This window comes from Crinia signifera, chromosome 3 (genome assembly GCF_055691185.1).
Source record: "Crinia signifera chromosome 3, ASM5569118v1, whole genome shotgun sequence".
Taxonomy (NCBI): Eukaryota; Metazoa; Chordata; class Amphibia; order Anura; family Myobatrachidae; genus Crinia; species Crinia signifera.
The window spans coordinates 49,772,285-49,793,435 of NC_139219.1; the positions used below are offsets into that span (position 1 = coordinate 49,772,285).

At 44.7% G+C, this 21,151-nt stretch overlaps 1 protein-coding gene across 1 annotated transcript in view; it reads left to right on the forward strand.

Annotated features, from left to right (window-relative positions):
- The first annotated feature begins 422 nt into the window (after positions 1-422).
- The window catches only part of RAB1A (RAB1A, member RAS oncogene family), a 37,404-nt gene continuing 16,675 nt past the window's right edge, over positions 423-21,151 (forward strand). The window contains exon 1 of the mRNA XM_083175760.1: positions 423-792. Within this exon, the coding sequence (XP_083031886.1) occupies positions 770-792 (23 nt within the window). The 5' untranslated portion in view covers positions 423-769. The remainder of the gene's footprint in view (positions 793-21,151) is intronic.

The following is a 21,151-nucleotide window of genomic DNA, read 5'->3' on the forward strand; positions in this document are numbered from 1 at the left end:
AAAGACAGTCCGTGAACCCAGGTGCAGCTCAGAGATCTCCATTACAAATGATAATAATGGTGTCAGAGGAGGAAGTGCTCATCAGCTGCTGCCCAGTGACCCAGCGGCAGGCTATCTGACTGCGGCTGCAGCAATAACTACCCCCACCTCTCCCCGTGACTGGCCCGGCTTATCCCTGGACCTGCCCGGCAGCTGCCACGTTTCAGTGGTGACGTCAGCCCCAGCACCCATATCCGCTAGGGGGAGCCGGAGCTACCTCCAGGAACCAGGACAAGGAGCGGGGCGGGACCCAGCGGCAGGGGAGTGGCCGGGCCTCACCAACGGGGCATGCGCGGGAAACACAAAGGCTCCCGGGAGATGTAGTTTATCTCCGCCCCTCGAACACGCTCGCGAACGGCCGGCGCGCTCCCCGCTGCACTACATCTCCCAGAGCTCAGCGCGGGGCCGGCCCTCAGTCGCCAGTGCGAAGCCTTCCTGAGTTGGAGGATTCACTTATTTCCTGGTTTCGGCTGGCAGCCATTTTGGGGTTACAGAGAGCTCGGCTTGCGGCGCTTGTTCTGGCTTTGGGGGGTTAATCCCGGGCCGTTGGGGGGACCTTAGTCGTTAGTATTATATAGTTTTTACTTTGTTTTCTTTTGTAGATATTATTTTTCTATTATTTTAATCGCCCCCTCCTCCCCCCTCACCGAGCCGGTATTCCTTGGCCAGCGTCGGGTCCCCGGTGTGTGGTGTGTGTGTATTTCGGCAGACGCGGAGGGAGAACAGTGACATGTCCAGCATGAATCCCGAGTAGTAAGTATCACACCCGGGCACGGCTGGGGCATCAGCAGATACAGCCCCGCCTCACTACACCGGGCTCCGGGCACATCCCTACCTCCTACCTGGTCTCTCCGCCAGCTGTATGGCAGTACAGGGCCTGTTCCAGGCTTATGGGTGACATGTATGGAGGTGTAGGTTGTTATCAGAATGATATATAATATATTCTATTGATATGACAGTATGTCACAGTCCTCATTGTGTTGCTTACAAGAAACCACAGTATGACAGGTTGTATGTATATATGTGTGTGTGTATATCTATCTATATCTCCTATTCCATTTCCTTTACAGTTAGATAACAATACTGGGTGTTAACAACCAGTGGTGTATGAGGGCCTGGCTTAGGAGCTTGCAATCTATCTGCTGGTGTTATGCCTAAAGCTAATATTCAGCTTGTGGTTGTTCATCTTCAAATGGTCCCTTGCTAATGTCACCACTGATCTGATGGGGACAATGTGCCCTGAAGTATAGGTCCTGGCCTGGTATAGTCCAAAGCAAAATGGACCTATTTTCTTATGGAGACAGGCACCTAGAATTTATTTTTTCTGTTGTTTTTTTTTTTGTTCCTAGCTATCGGCTGAGCAATCCTGTCCGGCCTCAGCCAGCCTAATGTCAGGTGTGCAGGGCATAGGGGATTCTTGCCTATGTTGTAATTAGGCCACAGAGCCTGCTTCCTTTGTATATGGGGATATAGCTATTAATACTGGCTCGCCTTTATTGCTCTCTTCCTAGATGGCAGTATATAGAATGAGCGGTATCTTTGGACGATACTTATGTAACTGAAGTAATGAGTGACTTTAAATGAAAAGGGATGCTCGTTCACTGAATGACTGATTAATGTGAAGGCAGGTAGCAAGGACCGTCTACGTTTTAGCTTGACAGTGTAGGCCCAATCTGCAGGAAGTACTGGCAGGTCTGTCTCCCAGATAATGATACAGTGTCTATAAATATAATGCAGCATTGCAGCTGGTTTTCACATTGTTTTATCAGTAGGGATTCTTGGGATAATGCTTGTTGGTATTAATATCTGTTGTAGAATGGGCCCTGTGTTCTGTGAATTAATCCTTGGCCGGCCTCTGTTTTAGCACCGAGTCATATGTATGTCACATGGTTGCTTGCAAAACACACATCACTGGAGGTTTTGCAATCTTCTGCCTAGGGCTGCAACTTCCTTTCCTGAATCCAGCGACATTGAGTGGTACTTCCAGTGTTTCTACAGATTCCGTTTTTCAGTACGTTTCACATATTAATACACATCTATGGCCTGTATTCCCGTGACATTAACCTCTCACACAGGTTCCAGCACTCAGCAGTTCTGTTTCCTGTATAACAAGAGTTCGCTTACCATTCTTTTCCAGTGTAGTTTTCCTTCTCCGCTTCCTGCAGAAAGCTTACACTCTCTCATTACTTTATTTTCTTTTTATATAGTAGTCTTCAAAGTTTTATGTTAGTAGTACAACAAATATTATATAATATGACTGTGCGGTAATCAATTGCTATTTCGCTACCATTCTCCTGTCTGAAGTGACTGGAGATCGTGGGGCGATATTCAATAAATCTTTTTATCGTCCTCCTTATTGTCAGGTTTAGCCGCATATAGTGTCTAAATCTGACCAGCCTAGTGAGCGCAACGCAAGAAGTCCTGTTTGAGCCCTTAAACGGGTGACTTTTTCACACATTTCGGTACTTATGTAGTATCTGGGCGTCCGATTTTGTGATTGTATGCCTTACCTTAAGGCATACAATCAGATGCGATGCGATTCGATGCGATTTTGCATAGGATTCAATGTTAAGAAGGTCCTGTTCATTTCCCCACTATCCAAGTGGGCATAGAGTTGATTTTATATAGCGTGGCGAGCCACCGAGCCCGAAGCGTGGCGAGCGGACGCATATTTCTTAAAAAGTATTCTGTGTCCCCTCGCGGGGCTCGCTACGCTCGCCACGCTTCGGGCTCGCTACGCTCGCCACAGGTTTATATCCAACTCCATGCCCACTTGGATAGTGGGGAAAGGAAAAGGACCCCTTTTTCCCATTGAATTCTATGTTAAAATGGACTCAGACCATTTTACCATCGAATCCTATGGAAAAATCTTGACCATCGCATCGCATACGATTTGGTCGCATGCGATGCGATCCGATTTCTAAATCTGACGCCCAGATACTACATAAGTACCCACATTTCCTCTCCACACCCCAAGAAGTATTGAGCTAAAAAATGTTAACGCTCCTGTCGGCAGATATAATTAGCAGTTGGTGGGCAAGGATGGTGCGGTGAGGGCGGGAATTTGAATTGAATGCAGCGCCAAATTACTGAATTATATTTATTATTAATTTTTCCATTAAATAAGTATGGGGTTTAATAGCTGGTTATCAAGTACATCCATTTCAGTTGTATTCACTTGGGGCAACCATCTCAAGCGTATGGCAATTTACAGAAGTGCCTAATACCTCTTTCACATCGCAAAGGCTCTGTCCCGGATATGGCGCTTTCACATTATACAGAGGGAGACCCGGGTCTAACCTTCCTTATAACCTGGGTGGTATTGCTGGGTTGGTCAACCCGGGTTATAGACTGTGGTGCTTTCACACTGCAAATCGGTCCGGGTCCATACATCACCAATCCAACAATAAACTGGGTCCGAGGTTCAATGTGACAGGGGTGTAAGATACAAGTTTCCCTATAACCCGGGTCACTGTGCGGTGTGTAAGGGCCTCTTGAAAAATTCAGGGTCCAGCAACCTGGCAATCTGACCAAGGTTAAAAGAAGGGTGTTACCTGGGTCGGACCTGGTTTGCTTGGCAGTGTGAACGGGTAACCCTGGCCCCGGTCACACTATAGGGAGAAGACAGCACCAGCTGCCCGCCCCCCTGATGACGCGCTACCCCGCCCCCAATGATGTGAGCAACCCGACCTGTTGTGGGGTCACTGCGGGGAGTGTCAGCTTGCAAGTGGCAGGTCGGTACTTGTTTCCTAGCACGGCACCCATCGCGTTGTATACCATAAGACTAAATATGGTATGCGACGCGATGTTGTACAATAATTTTTTTTATTTTTTATTGTGTACAATCACCCTGATGGGTTCTTACAATGTTAAATGCCCCCCCCCCCCCCCCCCCCCCCTATCAATGCCAACCCGAAGCGTGGCGAGCGGCGGCGGTACGTGTCCTCCGACCTTTTCATACCCCCACTATCCACGTTGGTGTGGAGTTGATTTTAGATAGTGTGGCGAGCGTAGCGAGCCACCGAGCCTGAAGCATGGCGAGCGGACGCGGAATACATGTAAAGTAATACGCGTCCCCTCGCGGGGCTCGCCACGCTTCGGGCTCGGTGGCTGGCTGCGCTCGCCACACTATCTAAAATCAACTCCACGCCGACGTGGATAGTGGGGGTATGAAAATGTCAGAGGACGCGTACCGTCGGCGCTCTCCACGCTTCGGGTTCGCGCTGATGGGGTGGCGTGTGGGTGCATTTAACATTGTAAGCACCCATTAGGGTGCTTATACAATTAAAAATCGTATTGGGGGTGCATTTAACATTGTAAGCACCCATTAAGGTGCTTATACAATAAAAAATCGTATCGTATGCAGTATTATTGCATGCGATGGCATAAGATGGAAATCTTGGGCGCCGTGCTAGGAAACAAGTACCGGCAGGTCGCTCCCGGGATGGAACATTGTCCAAATCCCTGGTGTGACCTGACACTTGCAATGTGAAAGGGGTCTTTGGGGCATGAGGTAAAACTTGTGATGCAGCAAAGGCAGAGCACAACCATGGCTTTGAATTCCAACTCCTTTGATGTGGAATTTCTGAGAGGATTATATGATGATCAGTTAATGTAAATTTACTGCAGGGTGTGACCTAAATGTAGAATTCAGGTACCAGTGTACCACATCTAGGATGCTGTAGGACCACCACCTTTGTGTTTCATTTTAGAAACAAGGGATTGTGCATCCATTAGACCAATCCAAAGTGTGTGGTGGTTTTTTTTTATTTATTTTTTTAGGGAGACCCAAGACATTGAGGAAGGCCCCTGACACACAGTGCATTGTATCTACCTACATTAAATACACTGTAGAATTTTCTTGCTACTTTACAGATTACATTTCATTGTGCCGCTGTCATTCAAGAACATTTGGAGGTAGCAGGTTCCCTTTTTTGGCACTGGTGTAATTGTGTTCAGAATTAGTCTGTGTGCGCACGGTGTGTTGCGGCGGATGGCGGTTCTCGCTCCCAGTGATGGAAGCAACAGAATGCCTTTTAGTTTTCTGATGTTTACATCTATTGTGTGCTACAGTTGTGTAGTTTCTCTGTATGCGTCCTATGTATTGCCAGGAGCACTCATTCCAAACACTCCATGACATTATGGCGCCCTTTCCTTTCAGTTTCCTGAATAGGTGCTGGAGTCGTAGGTACTGGATTCACACATCAGCAGATAACTGAATTCTAACCCTTTAGCACAAAGAGAGGGTGTCAGGCTACGATACCAATTTTCTGTGGCAAGCAGAGCTCCCCAATATATAAGCCAGTAGCACAGGTGCATTTTTCTCTAAATAATTGTTAATTTGCTGGTAAGATTTTACTCCATTACCGAATTCCGATCAACCAGGCAGGTACGCTAATGCATCCTGTGAGAATGGAAAATTACATTTGAGATACTTTCATTTGACACCCTCTATACCCACAATGATGTCACCTATACATTTCAAAATTTACTGGCTTTCTTTTGCTGAACATTTCATTATCAGCAACCATCTCTGATCGCTGCGGAAAATGGGACACAGCAATATATTGCTACGTGTGTATGGAGCTTAAGAGTTATAACATTAGCAGCATTTTTTAGATTTCAAGGATATTTACTAAGCTCCATGTGGGGAATTCAGTTGTTTGTGCCGGTGGCTGTAAGTGCTGGTTGCCCGCTGGAACAATTCAATAATTGTTCTATTCGGGCGCAAACAACTGCAAGTGCAGGCATTTCTGCTCGCAGCTCCCCAGAAATATGCAGTCACGTTTGGTGCACTTTTTAATTTGAATGCAGAATTGCCCTATATACCGTATTTGCCGGCGTATAAGACGACCCCCCAACATTTCCACTCAAAATATAGAGTTTGTTATATAAGTGCACCCGGCGTATAAGACTACCCTCCCACTTGGAGGCATGTTTTTCAGGGGAAAAAAGTAGTCTTATACGCCAGCAAATACAGTAAGTCTAATGTGGCCTACACATGTAGCGATCCCTGGGCATTTTCACTGCGATCTCACTAGATCGCTTAGAAATTGCTCCGTGTGTAGGGTCATAGCTGTTGCCTTGGCGATTAATATCCAGCACGCAGGATAAATCTAGTTATTTGCCGTGGTCAGGGCCAGTGTTCTCATGGAGAACATCGGCCCTGACAGATTGGTCATCGGCACATCGCTGTGCAGCACAGGGTGCTGAGCGATCTAGCATTGCTCCGAACTCTCGTCTCACCACATCACTTCAGTTTGTCCAGCCAACGGTTTTCTCCATTCGGGTGCGTATGGCTAACGGTGCCATAATTTCAGCTCACAGCCACTGCTGAAATGCGCAAAATGTCAACCGTTCTGCCCAATCGTTTTGTACCTTATTGGGCGCATTAAAATTGGCCATTTTAATATCGTCCTGGGATTTTCCGTCACTTCAGACCGGAGATTGGGTGCCATTAACCATTTGAATCCAGCCCTAAATATCAGCACCAGTAGCTGCACACAGTCTTCTTGTCTATTGTAGGACCGTTGCCAACTCAACAAGGCAGGTTTTCTGCTTATTAGTGCTGCTGTTTAATTTCCAGGCAAACCTGCTAAGAAGCTTCAGGATCTGTGAGGGGGAAAACATATTTAATGCACCCCCTGATGAGATGAACAGCTGGGGTAACCGATAGATTCCGGCATAGAAGTCTGGATCTATGGGTTAACATGCTTTACTCGTGGGTTTACAGCACAGGGAAAATGCTAAATAATTGAATAGCCCTGGAGCTTTACCCACACTGTAAACACAGCAGGTAATGGAATCTGCCCCAAATGTTACCTGTACAGAACATAGGTGTACAGGAGGCTGGCCGTCTTATCACACATCTAGTTGATCTTTTCTCCCTTATTCCAGGATGCTGCTGTTCACTCTTACAACACTGGAGGTTATCCTTCAGCATGAATCGCAGCTGGTTGTGGCTCAGCAGTCATGCTTTGCTTCAGTTAAGGGTTGGGCCACATCTTGCATAAGTTTTGGTCATTCTGTTTTTTCCACATCTTATTTTTTCCATAGATTTGATAAATTATTCTTATCTTGAGACAGTTTTGTGGACAATAGGCGAATCCTTGCCTGACATTTATTTATTTATGACATTTTGCGGAATTCAAAGGACTAATAATGCAGATTGTAATCACCGCGTTTGGGGTTTTTTTTTTTGCTTAACGTTTCCTTTGTGTGTTTGAATTCTTAACACATCCTGTGACACATTGGAAAGCAGGGATGACGAGGCAATGCTGGTTAAAGGAAGCAAGCCCTATGATTTGCTTTCCTCATCAATTTGACATGACTTTATCACTGAGGTCTTGCTGTCTTCTGCCAGTGTAAAAGTAATTTTTTAACCTTATTTTTTTCTAAAGCAAACTGCTTCACCTGCTGGCAAGTACGCAGTATATAGTCTGCACAGCTTTTTCCTGCCAAGCAGTTACACTGCATCCAGTTAGCACGCTAACAAGCTCATTGTTAATCCATGCCAGAAGGTGCGCTGGGGTAAGTGATCCTGCTTTTGAATAATTTCAAATAGAAATGCAGCAGGGCTGCCTGGCCCGTTGCCTAGCAGTACCCCAATCCCATAATACATCACTTTGTTGCATGCTGAAAAATGCTAAGTGCTTTGTGTTCAGGAAAGGTTCGGAGGTCTTGCACTCTTAGCGGTGCTTGATGTGTCGAATTCATTATTGATGACCAGAAGTAACATATTAACCTTTTTAGTCAGGAATACACTGGCAAAAAAATATATTGTGCTTTCCAAGATCTCTAGAATTGTAGTGGTTAACATGGTCATACACTCTTAGGATAAAAATGTTCTTTGTACCTTTTGAAAGCAGAGAGATCATCTGACTGCTTGGGCTTACCAAGCATGAGTTTTGGTGGTTATGGGGTCACACACCTGCTACCTTGGTTCTTACACTTCTGTTAGTGATCCATCTGCATAGTTATGTTGTCCAGTTAGACCCGCTATGTTCATGGATGAATTGGATATTGATTGTGTTGCTTAGGATAAGTAACTCTTATGCTGGGTACACACCAGGACGACTAGGGCCCGATCCCCTCAATCTAGATCCAATTCCGACCAATTGGATGTAGATTGTGTGCTGATTGGGCCCTTTTCTGTCCTGGTGTGGACCGATACCGATCCGATGCGCGGTTCGTTCCTGCTGCAGGTAGGATCTCAATGACGACCATACAGCCGGGTCGTGCCCCCCCCCCCCCCCGCGTCACCGTGAGCGGGTCGGACGAGACACTGACGACCCGCTCACGATGTGCATCGTGAGCGGGTCGCCCTGGTGTGTACCCTACATTAACGTGTGTGTGGCCACATTTGTTGATAAATATGTTGTAGTCCAGTGATGGGCAATAGGCGCCCTGATACTGTGGTCCACAGCGTTTTTTTTTTTTTATATCCCATTAGCAGATTTGTTTATTAAAGCTTTTAACAGTTATTTGATAGTCAGTAAATCAACATTCATAATAGTGGTAAGTTTACAATCTCAACATTACCATTATTTATTAAGTTATTTAAATAGCGCACACATATTCCCCAGCGCTTTACAGAGAATATTTGAACGTTCACATCAGTCCCTGCCCTAGAGGAGCTTACAATCTATATTCCCTACCGCATATACACGCACACACAAACATTCTAGGGTTAATGTTGTTGGAAACCACTTAGCCTACCAGTATATTTTTGGGATTGTGTGAGGAAACGGGAGTACCCGAAGTAAACACACGCAAGTACGGGGAGAATATAAAAACTCCACATAGTTGGGGCCATGGTGGGAATAAACGCTGTGAGGCAGTAATGCTAATCATTACACCATCCGTACTGCCCTGACACCAAACTCCATTGGGGTTAGCGTTCCATAGAGGAATATGTCAGCATGTACTCTACTTACAGTACATGTTAACATTATGTTGTCAACATAATGTATGTCGTGTTAAACGCTGGAATAAGGGTATTCAATTGTTTCCTTGCTGGTATACAATTGTCTGCCAACAGGTGTGCTAACATTTCAGCTCGCTGCCGCTAGGGAGTGGCCAAAAGTGACCCCTTTGAGTGCTAAGCCCCCTGCACACTACATGATATATTGTTCTGTGCTGCATGTATAATGTTGACTAGATCTTCAACAATGCATGCTAACAGCGAGGACAGGTGACGTCTTGGCTAAAGAAGCACATGCTATCAGTGCTGTGAGCCAGCAGTACAAACCACTGCTCCACAATGCTGCTTATTGTACCTGAAGAGTCCTCTTAAACCAGCAGTGAACCTTAAAGTGAAACGTAAATGTTTCATATAGCCTTTAATTACTCCTAGCAAGATATATGTGACTGCACCCCATCTATTTGGGCCTGATTAGTGCAATAATTAGTGGGTACCCAGAATAATTGAATTGCTTCATCAGGTGCATGTTAATTAAGATAAAACTCAGAACAGTTGACTTCACTGAGAACAGTCCTGTAGTGTCCCTATAGGTAAGGCTGAGCTATTAGTTGATTTCCTAGTATAAAGTGGCCGTTTACACTTTAAACTGTCAATAGTCAATTACTATTAATAAGAAAAGCATGTATAATTTAGCACTGTTGCAAAAATTCTCTATTACACTTCATTATAGGCTTCTCAAAAACATCAGTTTGACATCCCATGTAATTAAATGTAAGTACCGCGCAGTCCATTTTCAAACACATCGCTAATTACCTGATACATTTTATCTGGCATATTACCTTTACTGAGCCGCTGAGTTTTAAAAGTATACTGTAGTTTCTTTTGGGAAATCCTTTTCTTAAAACTTTAAGCATAGATATGCAAAATGGGGACCTGTCCTCTTCCCCTGAAGGCTAGCGTTCCCTAAGTTTTTCTGACTGTCCATAGCTAGTGTTTTTTCCAGTTCTTGAGGGCACCTGGCCGTTAATAGGGCACTGTGATCGAAAGTGGTGCATGGACACTCAAATAAAAGGGTGTGTCTTTAAAAAATATCCCCTTTTCATCACTGTAGGTGGTGTGGCCAATCCTCATGGAGAGATGCTGGACAGCCCCAAAGCCTTTCCTGCAACGTCAATAGATGCTGATCACAACACAGCAGAACATTAAATAGGATACAGATCTATAGTAGCGCTATGATTGCAGTCGGTATAATATCTGTTTAAACAGGGTCACATGAATTACACAAGTTCTGTGGCTAGTTAAAACAAAGTAAAATGCACGCTTGTGTGGTGGAATTCAATTAGCCACATTCATTTACCAGGGGTGAAAAAAGGGTGGCTGCTTCAGGGTTTAATGCCCAGTGCTAATCAACTAGAACCCCTTTCCCTCAGCCAATAAATTAGCCAACAGGCCTGAGCATTTAGGGGTAATTTACTAAAGCTTCTAAAAATGAAAATGTGATGTTGCCCTTAGCAACCAATCCGATTCTATCATTTTCAATCACTAAGGTCCCTGGATAAGTTCTTGGACCTGTGTGCTGCCATTTATCAATTATTTAGTTTTGGGTCTGCACAGTCTTGGTAAAAAAAAAAAAGATCACTGTTAACTGCAGCCTTGTCTTCAGGGCTAATTGAATGGCCATGCAGGATCAATTATCCCAGGGCAAATTACCATTGGTAACTGAATTCCCTTTTGAAGTCAATGAGACCCAGAACCAGTTTTGTTTGTATCCCTGCTTAATGGTTTATCTAACCCATACTATGAATGGCCTGTGATGTATGGAAAACAAGTGCAGCGGTCATTCAGCTTGCTGCCTGTGTCACAGCTGTGAATTATTGTAATAACAATGTGATTTGATCTTCTGATATTGACGATATATTCAGGATTGGGGAAAAAGTTAGCACCAATCGCAGTGTGTGATTTGACTAGTCCTATCCAGATAGGCCAGCCCAATGTCCCTTTGATTCTAGGTACAGTACATAGGGGAATTATCATTCATATTTCATACAGTTTCATGGATAACAGGTATATTCAATGCCACAGCGCGAGCTATGATGGTGAGCAGTGCTGATAGCTCCATGTCTTAGCTTGCATGATCGGTATTCAACTGACCCCCCCCCCTTCACTCACTGTTTCCACCTTGCTGGTTCTTTTCAGGGAGGTGGAAACGGCTAATGCAGCCATCAAAACGGTCGGGCTTGCTGCATTTGCGGCAAACCTTGCTGTTCCGGGGAAACCTTGCCATCCTCTGCTGGCGAGGATTTCCTCGAAACATTGCATACGGCAAGCTGGCAGCCAGCGAGGGGGTTGGACACTGAGGATGGCCCTTCCACGCCAAAAAAAAAAGCCATCCTCATTGCCGGGACCATTGAATACCACCATAGTACTGAAGGTGGCTTTTTCTTATGCAACCCAATAATGCTAATTTGGTAGTGAATTTTGTTTATTTCCCAGTGATAAGTGTGCAAATATCAGACTGGTAATCAAACACTCCACTAGCCAGTTGTTCCAGCAGAACTGGTTGGTGTTTAGCATGGGATGGTTTCCTGCAACTGACCTTTCCAGTTATTCTTGTGGTTTTTATTTAAGTTGTGTTTCAGTCAACTGAAATTTAAGTGCAATGGAGATTATACATGGGGCGATTCCAGAGCGATTTCTAAGATTCTGCATGCAGGATAAATCTAATCAGATCGCCCGTCCAGGCCAGTTTTCTCACCAGAGAACAGTGGCCCTGACAGATCACTCAATCTAGCATCGCTCAGCACAGTCACCCCATGTGAAGGCCCCATCAGGGTTCATTGCCCATCAGTCCTGTAGTATTTGTTTATTTCTCTGTGGACAATCCATAAATAAAATGGTGCTAATGGTGTGTACACACGGTGAGATGTGCCATGCGATCAGATCGCATCGCACGGCATGCATACGATGGCATACAATCGTGACTATATAGTGCAGATCTGCACTATATAGTCAAGACAGCCAAGACTTTCTGCCGTGCTATACGGGAGCTAGTATCGGGATCGCAAGGGTTAAAACCCTTGCGATCTGCATGCGATACCGATGCGATTCTGATTATATAGTCAGAATCACAGGGTGATTGTACCTTTGTGTACACACAATATAGCCTACATTTATGTAATGCTGTGTCTGTTTTCCGGCCACTGTCTGGTTGCATTTCCTTTTAATGGTGAATGTTTGTGGCCCATTCAGCCTGGGCAGTGTTAATTATTTACTGGTGATGAGGCAGAGAAAGAAGAGATACTTATCACCTAGCTGTGGGCTGGTCTCCTGTTTATTATCCTGTCATCTTGCAAAGGGTATGGCTGCTGTCCATCTGTTGCAATATATCGGGTTTCAGCTCGATAATAGTCTTGTTGTTTATCATACCAGTCATGGGGTCGTAACCATTAATTATATACTTTTTTTTTTTTTACATAATTTTTGCTCCATTATTACAGCTTGGAATATCTCTTGTCTATAATGACTTCTTTTTTTTTAAATTAATTGGAAACAATGCGAAGTAATTGAATAGAGCTTTTTGAAAAGAGAACATTCAGGAAAAAAAAATCTGATTCTTTTATGCTGTAGCTGACACTGCGTGTGATTAGAGCAGACAACATACTTACCATACACCACCACAGCTTGCAAGTGGGTCATTGAAAGCAATAGTGGCCATATGCTGTTACGTGATACAATCATGAATTCGCTAACAGTTTGGTAAGCGTTAATAGAGGCCTATTTATGGACCTTAAAAATCATTCAAAACTGTTTCCGCACGGTTTACGAATTGTGTAATTACTGGGCTGTTAAGGCAAACTATATTTCTTGGGCTGGATTCAGATGATTAATCGCTCCCGTCTAAAGTGACGGGAGATCTCGGGGCAATAGTGAAATTGCCATTTTTATAGCAGCCAGTAAGGTCTGGTAAGGTGCTCACGGCGGCTTAACCCAACCAAACTAATTGTCGTGATGCGAAAAAGTCCTGTTTGCCCAACCAAATGGGTGACTTTTTTTTGCACATTTCAGCTCGCCAGCCAGAGCTACATGTGAATAGCTCCATTCGGTGCCCTCTAGTGGCTGCCGGCGCAAATCATTTCAATCCGTCAGCTTGCATCATGCTAGATAATGCTGAATACCGCATCCCCACGGTTCTCAATCAAAACTGCAGTCTGAGCTCATTTATCAACCTCCAAACAGCTCAGCTTTTTTGTACTTGGCCTTGATGGCTAACAGCCATCTGAAGATGATGAAGTTAGTAATTGTAGTGCGGGAGAGCACTGTTGTAGGACACCCCCATATTGTACATTACATATGGTGCGCAATATGTTGATCATCATGTAGATACTGATGAAATGTGGACATATGGTCCTTGGTGGCTTGATGGTCTCTTAATTGTGATGCCTGTAGCTTCTTCTGAGTTCCAGTGGTCATGTGACTCCTTCCCTTTCAAACCTCTAACCCTCGTTCTAGTGCCTCAATAACCCTCATGCAGGCAAACATACCCCTTTCACACCAGAAAATGCAGGGACTTACATGTGAATACGGTCTGAGAATCATGCAGTGACATTTCCAGGTTGGCCCCTTTCACATCAGCCTAGTCCCTGCATTTTCTGGTGAGAGGGGGAGAGAAACACCCCCCCCCCCCCCTCCTCCGTGTCACCCCAGCATTACCGCAAGCAGAGTTGGGTAATCTCTCCTCGTGTCTGGACCGTCAGGCACCAGGGCATTGCCTCCAGTCCCCGACCACACACCAGCCGGACACCCTTTGCTACCGCCACTCTCTTCTTCCTGCCCACTGCATCCCAGACACTCATGTCTCAGGCACTGGTGGCGGGGGACACATGAGCTCTGTTCCCAGCAGACAACAGGCAGCTCTCCCTGGTGAAGGATACCACGCAGTGCTCTCTACCAGCACCGCGACCAGGGACAGGCAAGCCAGGACGCCAGGTGCGTACCTTTCACACTGGCCTGTAACCCAGAAAGATCCCAACCATGGCTCCTGGGATTTTTGCCTGCCACCCTTTCACACCAGCAGTAGACCCGGGGACAACTCTGCAAAATAGGCTGGTATGAAAGGGGTATAAGTGTACCCAGCTTAACCTTAATGTCAACCACTGACTACCAGATCTACTATTGCCAGAAGTTGGTAGTGAAACGTAAATATATAGTGTACCAGTTTTATGGCTACAAAATGCTTTTCCATTTTGTGGTTACATGATTTAAAAATAAAAATAAAATAAAATTCTTATACAGTTTTAGTTTAGTGCACATCGGCTAGTTACGTCGGTGCAGTCATCCCGAACTTTGGCTTGCATCGCCATCGGGCATGATGCGCTGTTCCCGTCGCTTTACACCGACCGCGATATATCAATTGAATACGGTGCTCTCTGCTCCATCCCAAACAGTGAAAAGCAAGAAGTATAGAACTGCTCTAAAAATAGTCACTAAGTCATTATCTAGTCACATTAATTGTATGTTCTACAGCGAAAGTATTCAAATTAGAGTAGTAAGAATAGAAAGGAAAATAGAAGCCGTTATTCCTCCATGCTGTTTAATTGCTTATCTCTTGTCATTATTATTTTTTTTTTTTAAGTATCACAGTTGACCGGTACACATTAATTTTTCTCTTTTATGTTAAACTCGTTAAAAGCCCATCAAAATGCCGGCTTCTGCAATGTGCTTTCACTTCCAGCTGCGAGTTTTGACTTTCACTTTGGGCTCTGACAGTATGTATGCCTGAAGCACAACAGAACGATCCTGATTGTTAGTAGATCATGCGATGGTCGCACGATCTGTTGGAGCACACAATCTACTAATGATCTGCATCCGATTCGATCTGAGTCTGTATCCAGTTGAATGGATCTTTTGCAGATCCTACGGCTGGTTTCACACACTCCGGCTCCTGCCGGACGGTGAAATCCCGCACGGCCAGGGAGCCGTGCCGCACACATTAGTTGTGAATGGACACTATTGTGTCCATTCACACGGGACGGCCACGGCCCGGCCGCACGGCTGCAGCCGGATCCCGCCACTGGAAGGGACGGCTGCCGGGCTGTGGCCATCCCCTCCATGATAAAGTACTGTGTGCGGCACGGCTCCCTGGCCGTGCGGGATTTCACCGTCCGGCAGGAGCCGGAGTGTGTGAAACCAGCCTCTCTGCAGCAGGTAGGATCTGTAAATCGACCAGACAGCGGGGACATGTATCGGATTGGAATCAGATCTAAACATGCCCGATCTACATACAATTGGACAGAATTGGATCCAGATTGATGGGATTGACCCCTAATCGTTCTGGTGTGTACCCTACACTAGTCCACAAACTCTCCAGTCCACCCCCACTTCCTACCTCCACTCTGTCTGCACAGCTCCCTCTCTCCATATCCAGCAAGTTTGAAACAGATCCCTGAAAAATGTCTTTCACTTCTTGACATCTTTATGCACACAAAGGAGTAATTTGGTATGTTGAGTTGCCCTTTAGTGGTCACTAGCCGTACTAGATATCTATATCTATCTATATTCTATCTATATAATTTTGGACAGTTTAAAGTTGATTTCATTTTGATTATTTTTGTTTCTGATGACGAGAAAGGTTGCTGTGTATTAACTGCTGTAAGTTAAGTATATTTTATGGACGATAATGTCGACATAGTCGTAATGTTGACCTTAACCACATTGACATTCATCACATCAACATTGATGAAATCTCATGATTAGAAAGTCCAGTAGTAGAGAGGGACTTACCTGGTCCGGCCAGTTGGCAGCTGATAACTACTGGCAGATCCTGCTGTGAGTATAGCTAGCCTGCATTCCTCACCCTAGTACAGGCGTTCCCAGCCAAGACACTGTCTAGACCTGAGTGACATACAAGCTTGAGCACCTCAATGCTTGATATACCCATCTATGTTGAAGTCTGGATATCCGTAAAAACCTGCCCTGTTCATTCTAGCACCCTTCATCTTTCAAAACCCATGCAGTTCCTCTTCCCTGCTGGTAGTGTCGCTCTCTGCTGTGGTGCTTCTAGCACATGTCTAGTCTGCATATCCGTGCTGAAATACAGGCCACACTGTGCTGAAAGCACAACAGCGGAGAGCGCCACTCCAGGCAGGGAAGAGGAACAGGTTTTGAAATATGCCGGGTGCTTTGACGACTGAGGTTGGATAATAATTTCCTGCCTAACCCGAACCTCCCCTCCATGCAGCCTAACCCCAGCTGCTGGCATTCCAAAAATGTAAGACTTCAACATTATGAACATATTGACATTTTCCAAGTTGACATTTCAAAAATGCTGACATTGCAGTGTCGGCGTTTATTCCCGCTACTGTCTGGTTTTAAGTTAAACACTGTTTCTAAATCATCAATATGAAATGAGATTAAACTGTCTAATTGCGTTACGGCCACATTAGGACAGAAGTGACCCAGCACAGCTTGTTCTCTGCAAAGAATGCAATGTCTGTCAGTCTTTCACCCCTTCATGGGAAGGCTATTGCTGTTTATGTTCGTCTGTGTAATAGAGAATGGATAATCTTCCTACATAGTGGTGTCAATGTACAGTAACACTTTCAAGTTGCTGGTATTCTGTGCAGTACGGTGCAAATCCATAAGGAACATCCCGAAACGTGTGTTTTTATATGTTCTATGGGTCGAAGAACTAAAATAGGGGATCTAGGGGTAGTGTAGGGTGCCTTTGCCAGCTTGCATACACCATCAAAACCGCACACGGGGTTATTACCCGCACACTGCGCCTAATTGAATTGCCTGTGGCAAGGTTGGTTTTCTGACAAACTGGCCTGCCTCTTCCGATTGTAGTGACTGCTTGCATATTAAATTGTGTTTTGTGTCATTTTGGAGAAGCCCTGCTGTGTGTGTGCAGCTGACTATCCCTCCACCCCTTGCTGAGGAATGTCTGGTATACGGTGATGCAAGGTCTGTGAGGCTCCTCCCATCCCTGCTGTTTTATGTTGAGTAGCTCTGTTCATTGTGAGACTAAGTTTGACTAGGTGTTTGTTTATCCTTCTGATTATTTTCATGTTGGCAGACCCCCTCCTCCCCTCCTGTAAATGTTTGGTTTGACCAATGCAATGCAGTCCAGTTTGACAGCATCTGCTTGTTCATAATCACAAATTGTAACATGTGGTGTGTTTTTTTTACCTGGCAAAAATACCTAAAATCAATGAAATCTAACAAGTGTTTAACTCTCTCCAATGAACTGGGCTTGTAATTTAACAAGGGGCCTACACACGGGGTGATGGGAGCTTTGTGCTGAGCGATCTAGCATCACACAGCACTGCACCAGCCATGTGTGCTGAGTGATCTGTCACTGCCCGAGTTCTCAATGGAGAGATGGTTAGATTTATACTGCATGCTGTCTCTATGGGCCCTACACTGGGTGTGGTATAGTAGCCCGACAGTCGGGATTCCGACAGTTATTAGTCGGATGCCCGACTGCACAGCGTGGGGAGCTGTTTGTGCTTGATTTCTAATGGATCTGGTCAGATCACTTAGAAAATAGGCTAAAATCACTACGTACGTTGGCTGCATAAGCTTCCTCCAGGACCTGGCCGACTTGTGCGGGGGCAGGTGGTTGCATCCAGAGTTAATACACTTAAACACAAGTTCTGAAGTTGAGCATCTGCTGCCCTGTACGTACAAATGTTATCTATAGCCGCGTAAATATACAAATGAGATTTAGAAGGATTGGTTATTACGTTTCTTATATAGCGCAGCAAATTCCATTGTGCTTTACAATGGGAAACAGATGTACAACAAACTGGGTATTTACAGTCAGTCAAAAAGGTGGGAGGGCCCTGCTCTCAAGCTCACAAGCTATAGGGAAACATGCACATAAGCAGGATAAATATAAGCCGCCAAAAGAGATACCTAAACTGGCCTTAATGGGGGCAATATGCCATGGGCATTTGAATATCGTATCCCTTTAGACAGGAGAATGGACTCGCTTTATCATTTGAATGCGGCTGTAAGGTTTTACTTATGTGAGGAACCAATTATACAGAACAGTATGTTTTGGGATAATGGGAGGTAACCTGGGAGCAACCCACACAGGCTCAGAATACATAACGACTGCACACACATCCCTGGTTGGGTTCCAACCCATGACCCTTGTAACCACTGCCCCAAACATATAGGCATCTATAAATGTAGAAAAAAATTGTATCGATGGCAGATAATTTTGTAAACAAAGAAGCTGTTTTGCACTTAGTCCTCAGAGTGATGTCAGTGTTGTATTTGCAGCCTTTATCTGTTGGCTGCTGCTCCTTCCCGACCTGAGCATTGTATAGTTCTGTAGCGTACTTTCCCTGTACTGAGTGTGCGACTGGAAGGGCCTCAGCTGTGATGCAGCAGGAACATTTTGTGTGATGGGGGAGATAAGATTTCTTGTTTTGTATGGAAGACGTTTGCTGATGGGTCTGTGCGAGAGCAGCATTACAGGTGACTTTCTCCCTATTGCAGTTACAGATGTGGCCTCATACTGTGTTTTCATTTGTGCCAAACAGAGTCCCTCAAAGTGCCAGGTCTCCCCTGACCCTGCCACATGACGCCTTTTTATGAAATACCGAATTTAGTTGTTTTTTTAAGGTGCGATAATTAATCATGCCCAATTAGTCAGTCTTTAGCTTAAAAAGACTTAACTAATGCACGCAAATGGAAAACTGCTGTTTGGGTACTCAAATAGCCAACTTTTCGCACATTTCAGCTTGCTACCTCTGTGGGTAACAAGCTATAATTTCTGCTGCCGCTAATGGCCATTTGTTCAGAGAAACAATTGAATAGCTTAGATCTGGGGTAGCCAACTTCAGTCCTGAGAGCTACCAACAGTTAGGGTGCATACACACTGTACAATTTTTGACCAATTTGGTTGAAAGACATTTCCATTGAACCCAGTGTCCTGGACTAAAGATGTTGACTAAAGATATTGACGACAGACGAAAGAAGAAAGATCTAACTACAGTTTATAGGCTCTTTTTGAAAGATATTCAAATTGAGCTGCATGCACAGTTGACGAACAATCTTGATGAACAACTGGCGGGTATGCGCATCATCATTCATCGTTTGTTTGTTGACCATATCTTTTGTCAGCATCTTTCGTCCTGGACACTGGGTTCAATGGAAATGTCTTTCAACCAAATTGGTCAAAAAAATTGTACAGTGTGTATGCACCTTTAATGTTTTCCAGATCTCCTCACAAAATCACAAGTGAAGTAATTAGCTCCACCTGTGGATCTTTTAAAATGTGTAAGCGAGTAATGAGTGCACCTGTGCAGCAGCTAGGGTGTCTGTCTGAAAAATGTGAACTGTTGGTAGCTCTTGAGGACTAGGGTTGGCTACCACTGGCTTAGATAGATGCCTGTTAGTTTAGACCGCTTAAAAAGATATTCCTCCCTTTGTTCATACCAATAACCAACAAAGCGAAAAAACTACTTGCACTGAGTGATTTGATGTGCGACGTTTGTGGATCAGCGAATTTCAGATCGAGCATTTATCGAATGACTGCACGTGCGTACGGATTGTAGCACTAGTGTAAATAGCAACAGAAACTGCATATGGTTCGTAATTGAGATTGACTGACAGGAAGTCTGCTTTTAGGGGTGGTTACCAGCCATTTTCAGGGAGGGTCTGAAGTTGACGCCGGCCTCCTTCAGCTGTCGCAGATTACCGGTAGGATCAGAGTTACTAATGTTGGCACACACTGGAATAATCATTCAATGATTTGGAAATTGTATGTAGGTTTGTGGGTGGATAGTGATCTGCAGTATTTTCCAATTCATTTGGCACGGGGTGGGTTTTCTTTCTGCCTTGGAGTCTATCTACTCAGTCATCTACAACTTTCAGATCAGCGAATGGGTCTGAATCAGCGCGTGGGTGCGGTGTTCAATTAGTAGCAATATTTTATCATGGCTAATGGATTTACCCAGAGACTTCTTTTCAATCACCCAAATAGGATTGGCTCAAAAATGTATATAAGTAAATACCCCCCCGTATCTGTATATGAATTGCTAAGATGCAGCAGCCATGGCGTTTCCTTACTACACGGTCTGTTGTGCTTCATCTGTGACTCCTTGTGTATAAAATAAATTCCACTAGGGTGACCGTTGCAGCCCAGCATCTGTAATCCACTTTGGTGTTCTGCTAGTAACACATAATTTAAAAAACACGGTGGTGCGCTGCTCGGAGCAGCTCAGTTACGCTGCGGCATCTTGTGCCATATGGCGTATTGAGGCTAGGTGTATGAGTACACACATGTAAGTTGTACAGTTCAAGTCTCTTATCCCCAAACCATGTGTATGTATGTATAGACCACTGGCCATTTGAGATCTGAGAGTCAGTATTCTGTATGGGAAGCACTTATGGTCCCACTCTGAAAGTCCCATTGTCTGGCGGATTTTCCGGGAGTCAAGTACAGGGAATTCTCGCAAGATGTTGGTAGTTCTTGCTAGATTCCTCTTAATCAGCAGCAGCTGGAGACTGTGAGGCCTATTCAGCGGCAGCTGCCGAAGGGTGGGACGGCTGCAGCCAGACAATTTGTAAAATACATTTTTATATATATATATATGACCCCCAAAGGATTTTTTCACCATACAAATGGCCCTTGGCACAAAAAAGGTTCCCCACCCTATATCTGATGTGTAGACACCTTTAGACAAGAGTTCCCCTCACACACTTTCCTCTACACTAGCACATAAAGGATATGGCCACTAGATATATTTCTGTCATATAAAAAAACTATACTGGGAATATAGCGAGCATGTTGGAGTCCTTGTGCTTTGTCTACAGTGCTGTCTGCTCCATAGCGCACTGAGTACAGGTGACGGACAGGTCCTCCATGTGACCATGGTAACAGTGTCGTACCTCATTATTGCAGCCCACTGCTCTGTGCAGGTCACAGACATGAAGCTTCATTTTATTTGCAGACGAACTCCGTTATTTGCTATTTAGAAAAGATACATTGTTGCAGGGCACCCAAGCTCTTTATCATGTGCTTAATCACAATTATATCCATTCCTTTCATACAGGCTTGATGTTTCTACACATTTAAGGAATATACAGGCATGTGGTGTTTTTTGGGTGAATTTGTCTAATTTAAATCTTAATTTTTATATTAAACGGATTGATGCATATTTAATAATTCCTGTC